This window comes from Tachysurus vachellii, chromosome 12 (assembly GCF_030014155.1).
Source record: "Tachysurus vachellii isolate PV-2020 chromosome 12, HZAU_Pvac_v1, whole genome shotgun sequence".
Classification (NCBI taxonomy): Eukaryota; Metazoa; Chordata; class Actinopteri; order Siluriformes; family Bagridae; genus Tachysurus; species Tachysurus vachellii.
In genome coordinates this window covers 21,340,226-21,347,961 of record NC_083471.1, presented here as the reverse complement: position 1 = coordinate 21,347,961, position 7,736 = coordinate 21,340,226, and the positions used below count along the sequence as shown (strand labels likewise).

General features: G+C 37.9%; 1 protein-coding gene across 3 annotated transcripts in view; it reads right to left on the bottom strand.

Moving 5' to 3' along the window:
* arid3c (AT rich interactive domain 3C (BRIGHT-like)) overlaps positions 1-3,929 on the bottom strand; it is a 60,326-nt gene extending 56,397 nt beyond the window's left edge. For all 3 annotated transcript variants that reach the window (XM_060884037.1, XM_060884038.1, XM_060884039.1), the window contains exons 1-2: positions 3,618-3,929; positions 2,484-3,086 (exon numbers count right to left, since the gene is read on the bottom strand). In XM_060884037.1, coding sequence (XP_060740020.1) covers positions 2,484-3,086; positions 3,618-3,656 — 642 coding nt within the window. In that variant the 5' untranslated portion in view covers positions 3,657-3,929. The remainder of the gene's footprint in view (positions 1-2,483; positions 3,087-3,617) is intronic.
* Positions 3,930-7,736: the final 3,807 nt, after the last annotated feature.

Sequence of the window (7,736 nt, the reverse complement as noted above, 5' to 3'; positions counted from 1 at the left end):
ACAGCATTTATCTTACAAAACATGCTACCAGGATTTAGAGTTAACACTTAGTCAGAGTTAAGAAGACAGTCATCAGCCCAGATCTGCCAAAGCAAACAAAAGAGGGAAACACAAACCTCTCTGCAGGCTTCTGTAGTGAAATCATACACCGATGCTACCTACCCATCACCCCTTCATCAATTCCCAGCCCCCTCTAAAGCCTTGTTATGGGGGAAAAAAACATTCTGTGACTTTTTACTGTTTGCAAAACATGGCATCAGGATGACAAAGACCATGGGGAGATCTAACCTGAGCCCTGAATCCAAAGGTCAGGTTAGACTGAGCAATCAAATAGTTTCCTGTTCATGGAGGAGATGATGCAGATTCTGTTTTACTGGAGCACTTGTTAGAAACAGATTGATTGTAATGTGATTTAAAGGTTGACAGAGTATTTTTTTATCACCAAATTAAAGGGAGGATATAAATAATCACCCTATATTTAAAAACATAATGCCTAACCGTATTCGATTTTAGTCTCATGCTCACAGTACTCTTTGGAATATAAACATACAGAACAAAACAAGACAAATAAAAAAATAAAATAATTCAGGCAATCATAAGATTGGAATTACTAGCTTATGAGTGCTACTAGCTGAGTAAATGGGAACATCTGCAGTCCTCTTTGTGGACACATACACACTTACACACACACACACGTGCATATTTGAATGGCTGGATTATGACTAAGTATGCAGTTTGCGCTCATTTCGTAATGGCTTGGCTGCTAGCCGACACACACGCACGCTGCAAGAGACGGAGATTCCAGCATTTTTGGTCACGAGCCAGACTGGAATGTCACAAACTCTAATTTTCTGCACTCGTTCCAAAACCTCCACACAACTTTTCCCCTCTTTTTTCTTCACTAACCTCACTCTTTATTTAAACAACCGGTTATGATATGATACTAATGTACTGTCTTATAAGCTATGATCAAACCATAAAAAACAAATATATATGTAACGCATATACTACTAAACTAAATCAATCTTCTTATACAATAAATATTTATTACTAATTAAGAAAGAAACTAATTAGTGCATGTACGAAGGAGTAATTAATGAGAGATCGGACTTGTTTTGTTTAGAAGTGTTGTCTTTCCTGCTCAAAAGTCAAACAGTGCTTAATCTCGCAAAGCAAAACAGACAAGCCGCCTTTAGTCCCTGTCATAAATGCAAAGATAAGAAAGGTGGTTACTGTGTGCAATGAAATCCCCCCTTCCCTTAAAGCCACATCTTGTTCTTATTTCAGAGTGTCATTTATTGCCTTTAAATTTGGTTTTCTTGTGCAATGTCAAAAACAGGCAGTATACCGGCTCCACTGAGTCTGCCAAATGTCACAAGCATCCTTTCATTGTTTGTTTGGTTACAATATCTTAAAACTCATCACAAATTGCATCTTTAATAAACTGCTGTGAAATAAATTAGTGGTTCAGAGAGGTTGTCCAATGTATTTAAATTGATCACATATGGAAACATGTTGCGTTTCCAACAGCTATAATTAAGATGTTTGACAAAATGCTTGCTATTTGAGACATATATTAAAACAGTATTTTAAGTACAGTATTTTCTAATATGTTGCGTTGTATATTTTAATATTATTCAATATATTACTCAATAGTATTAAAATACTTTATGCTGAACCTCACACCATTCATGTTCCATGGAGAGCTGATTTCAGATAAGAAGAAGACGAAGACGAAGAAGAAGAAGAAGAAGAAGAAGAAGAAGGAGAAGAAGAAGAAGAAGAAGAACAGGGGATCCTATAGCCTTGTGTTCCATTATGTGACCCTCAATTAAAGCTAATACTCTTATTTGAATTTCATTTCTACGCTTAAATTACACCGGTGCACACACTAATGCAGCCCCTAATGTACATTTCTCGTTTAGCCCTGGCTGAGGACGATCTGTCATAAATAAAAAATGAAAAGTCCATCCAGGCCCACTCCATATAGATCTGAGTTAGCTTAAGAGCTTGGCCCTTGTTGTATCAATCAAAATTATCCTCAGGGAACACACTTGAGCTGCCATCCAGGGAAGATTAGAGCTCTACAACAGCATGATTTCATGGCATACCTCTGTGATGTTAGTAGTGCATGTATTCAGCTAAATGTATGTAAACACCCTCAGTTTTCTCATCTCAATATGCAGAATAACTCGAGAAATCTTGTTATGATATGATAAGGAAAAGTAATAAAGTATTGGTGGTGATCACTTAATCACTTTGCCAGCAAAAAGTTTTTTCAGCAGGATGCAGAAGGCAAAGCAGCCTCTGAGTGAAATTCCCCAATGCTGAATCAACACAAATGGCACTAATTTTTACATAAAAAGTGCAGTGTTTTTATTTATCTCACTCCTTTATTGTGTTGTGGTGTGTCCAACACTATGTGCATAAATGTTGATTTTTTTTCTTTTTCCTTTTTTTGTCCGTGCTACACGCTGTCATACCTGTTTAAACTGCTCCTCGTATGTCCACTCGTGGTGTTGGGGCTGCGCCTGAGGCGACTCGGGCTGCCGGATCGCCGAGTACGGAGCCTGAACTCTGGTGAGCGCATGCGCGCTTTTTGGCGACTCGGTGTCTCCGGAGTGCGCGGCTTGGCGAGGCGCGTAGTGCCCCAGAGGTACGTCGAATACGTCGCCGTCATTCGCGCTGTCATCTTCCTCCATGTCTCGCTCATCTTCGTCGTCGTCCAGGGCAGTGCGCTCGTCGTCAGCGTCCGAGTCTTCGGTGGCGCGCGTAGCCGCTGTTGCCATCCTGTGCGCCGCCAGAGCTCCCCTCACCGATGCCTGGTAGTGGCGGAAAGCGAGCTCGTGTTGCTGCTGCTGTTGCTCGAAAACAGCCCTGATGTTGTCTTTCTCGGCTTGGCTTCGCAGCTTCTCCTCGAGCGCCAAGCGGGCCGCCTGCTGCCTCTGCAGGTTCTCCATGACAGCCTCGAGCTTCATGCCCGCACCGCCGTGAGGTTGATGCGAGTGCGCGCCCGAGATGTGGCCGTGTGCACCGGAAGCCGCCACCAGCAGCGGCAGCGGGGTTGCGGACGAAAATGCGGCTTGCTGCACAGACAGGAATAAATCAAGACCCATAACACTAAACATGAATGTAGGTAAACAAAACGTATCCATATACACGCGCAAACGCAACTCGAAATGCCACCTAAGTTAGAACGGATGCGCTCGTGTCTAATGAATATCATTAATAAACTTAATAAAAACGGGGACCTTTCTGTAAACAAAGCAAAGACAGAAATATTTGGTCTCTTTATAGTCAAACAGGCGCAAATTGCTGCGTAAAAGTTGCAAATGCGCAAATATCCAAGTATATCAGCTGAGCAAGAGTAAAGAGATGTGATTGAGAAGGATTAAAGATATGAAACACTATTAAAGCTGATTATTCTCACAGTCCCACGATGGTCTTATAAGCTGTACATTACTGTAGACTTACGAGCAACGTGAATGTAAAGTAGACTACTGAAAAACAACCAAAGTCCAATTAAAGACTTAATAAAATACAACAACGATATCACACGCGTTAGCATGTTTGTTTGTTTGGTTGTTTAAGAATAAAACAGCACATCGGATGCTTACCAAGGCAGATTTAGTTGCTATGCTCGTGTTGTCAACCATGCTTCTTCCCCCGTCAAAGGTAACGAATTGGCTCCAAACTGTCCCTCTTCAGCTCAAGTCAGACGTCGCTGTAGTCCTGCTTCAACATCGAGCTGCTGCGATCGCGTGGAAATTTGTGTGGGGGGGAAATAACTCTCTTTCTATATATACATACAGTATATCGGATTTGAGTCGGCAGGACAAGAAGCTTTCGGCAACAAGTGGCAAACTGTAGGTAGAATGACCTCTTGAGGCGAGAGAGATGAGCACCTCCTGCTACCGAGTGCCTTGTAACACGTCAATGAGTGATAAAACACCGAGGGCAGGGTCTAATACCACTAACCCAGGACACACACACACACACACACACACACACACACACACACACACACACATATACACACACATACACACATACACATACACACACGTACATACACACACACACACACACACACACACACACACGTATACACACATACACACACACATAAACACACATACACACACACTTGGTTTTCTGATGAGACCTTTTGACCCACACTTGATCATACGAAGTTCATTTGTACACAAATCATACAAACTTTTAGGAATAGTGCACTTTTTAAAACTTTTAAAAATAACTAATATAATAATAATTATTGCAATAGGTAACTTGACCTTCTCACAACTTTAGAGTCCCTGGCTCAGGATATTGTTTGTGCGGAGTTTTACATGTTCTCCGCACATAAATGTGGCTTTCCTCAGCGTTCCCTGGTTTCCTTCCACAAGCAGGTGGGTGTATCATTGATGCAAAATCGCCCATAGGTGTGAACAAGAGTGAATTTTCACACCTTGTGCTCAGTGTTCTACATCCAGAGCAGCAATAACTGCACACTTAAGTCTTAATGACTATTTTATAAACACGTACCACAGTTCTTATGTGTTCGAACCTTCGGTGAGATCATTATAAATATTTTTATAACATCATACCAATAAACTAGTTTGATCTGAATCATGTGATTTCAAAACCACTTGTTAATAGTGTTGGATTTGGGTTGTATATTTGGTAATTGTCCAAAAAAAGTCTATTGTGTTGGTTAACTAACAGAATGAGTTAACAAGATGCTAATACTGAATTATTAACCTTATTTATGGATATTCATATATGACTCAGAGGCTGTTAATGTGTACACGTCATTATTTTTTGATGCACTTAGGAGCAGCCTGTATTAACTCATCACTATAAAAGCATAGTTAAGTATTTATAAATAGCTTTTTTGTGGACTTTAGTGTAAAAGGATATCAGAATTATTACTTGTTTTGCCTGACATACTACGAAAAAACTTTTTTACCCTTATTTTTAAAAAGAAATTGTAGGTTATGGTCATATTTTGTACATTCATGCTTTAAAAATACACACTGGATTCTGTTTAAGTTTGTGACAACTGCCAAAAGCATCACTGCGATCTCTCTAATATGACTCATTTACCTCCATTTTCAATGTTGTTTTTGTGTTTAAGTCAATTCTTGGTCTACTTTCTTCTTAACCTTTTATTCTGTAATTTTTCTATATTTTTGTGGCTTTTACTAACAGTGCTCCATCATCGTGAAAGACTTATAGAAGCAAAAACTGTAAAAACTGTGCAATAAATCTCATTAACAGATTTTAAGCCATATTGGGGAACCATTTCAGTATGATTGCTCTGGGTTTAAATGGTTTTGCAGTGCTATTTGTTATGCCCTGTGCCTTCTTAATCATGACAACAAACAAATTTTGTGCAAACCAATCAAATATGTGCATTTAGAGTTTTAGTCAGTTATTAATTACAGACAATATTAGAACAGTGTGGTTAATACTGCTACAGACATTTTATAGATTTTTTGAGATTATTTGATGTTATGATTTTTTCATGATTGGTTGAAAATAAATCAGACATCCAAATTAAAATAGAAAACCATTACTTATAATGTTTGATAACTGAAAACTTTAATGATTAATGATAAAGAACCCAGCTTATTTAATAATAAAATAGTACACTGATTAAATATAATAATAATAATAATAATAATAATAATAATAATAATAATAATAATAATAATAATAATAATAAAATAATGATATTTTTAATAGTCAACCTCCATGCTATAGATTCGTGGTTAACACAAAAGGTCACACATAGTGACACACAGATGATAAGTGAGGTTTTAATGATGTATTTATAAACCATCTCAACTGCCCTTCGCCATCTCAACTGCCCGTCATGTATCACAATAAACATGAACAATAATAACCAACATACAAGCGGCTTGTTGAAACCTATAATTAGATTCAATTTCTGACAAAAATAATAACTGAAGATTTTGTTGCCGATTAAATTAAATTGTTGTGAACGTAGATCTGCATCACGGTTCTATTATTAACTGTCTACCTTCTAAAATCACTTTTATTTGACCTCCAACCTAATGAATAAACACCCTTAGTTGCTTTCACAGATGATGTGATTGAAGAAATTGGATTAATTTAATGTATATTGTGGTGCTTTTGTGTTTAGGAGGATGTTTACAAGATTATTCTGAGATCAAACTATATTTAAGTGTGAACACATAAAGAAATATTATAATATAAATAATATACTCAACTCAGTAACCACAGAGCAGATGATGCGTGAAGAATGAGATCTTTAATGTTACACTACAGTGCCATCTAGTGTTCATAACCATTATTCACCATGTTCGCAAAATGACTCCATACAAAATCACACATTTAACAAGAGAGGATTCAAGTTCAAATCCAGCATCACACTTGTAGCACCAAATCCTCCATGAAAATGATTAGATTATTATATCGCCCTATTAACCAAGACTATGTCATTGTTAATTGCATCATTGTAAATGACAATGTCATTTTTTATGTTTGAGTGGATGGCTTAAGAAAGTAGGAGATTTTAATAAAGACGTTTTTTTTTATGTCCTCAATTTAAGAATGTAAGGCTTTAGAGATAGATAGATAGATAGATAAATAGATAGATAGATAGACAGATAGATAGATAGATAGATAGATAGATGGACGGACGGACGGACGGGCGGACGGACGGACAGACAGACAGACAGATAGATAGACAACTAGATAGATAGATAGATAGATAGATAGATAGATAGATAGATAGATAGATGGATGGATGGATGGATGGATGGACGGACGGACGGACGGACGGACGGACAGACAGACAGACAGACAGATAGATAGACAACTAGATAGATAGATAGATAGATAGATAGATAGATAGATAGATGGACGGACGGACGGACGGACAGACAGACAGATAGATAGACAACTAGATAGATAGATAGATAGATAGATAGATAGATAGATAGATAGATAGATAGATAGATAGATAGATAGATGGACGGACGGACGGACGGACGGACAGACAGACAGATAGATAGACAACTAGATAGATAGATAGATAGATAGATAGATGGATGGATGGCTGGATGGACGGACGGACGGACAGACAGACAGACAGACAGACAGATAGATAGAGAGATAGAACTTTATTGTCACTGCTTATTAAAGGTTCATACCAATGAAATGAATTTTTATCATCTACCAGAAGTACAAACAGTAGGAAAAAGGAACAAGTGCAGATAAACATGTCAAAATGTACAACAATAAAGTTATGGCATGTCGGATGTGCATAAGTGTAGTATGTGAAAACTAGAAATACGTGCCAGTTGTATAGACAATTCAAGTCCAATATGTCTAAACAATTTAATGTAAGTACAAGTGGGTGACAAATTAAAAAGAAAACCAATATAAAGTGTCAAGACCGAGCTCAAGCTACCAGAACAGCTACAACACAACTTTGTAAGTCTGTTGAACTGCATTCCTCCTAACAATATATCCTGTTGGTGATGAGATGATGGAAAACACTGTCTAAAGCGTCACACCAAAATCTTTCCAAGGTGTTCACAGTAATTTTTTTTCTGACTATGAAGACCGTAGCATATAATTTTCTATCATTTTCATCATCACAGGAAACTTATTCAGTGAGCCTTTATGCCCCATAACTCACACCATGATAGAAGAGTTTCATAGGATGAAGATAATCACTCAGA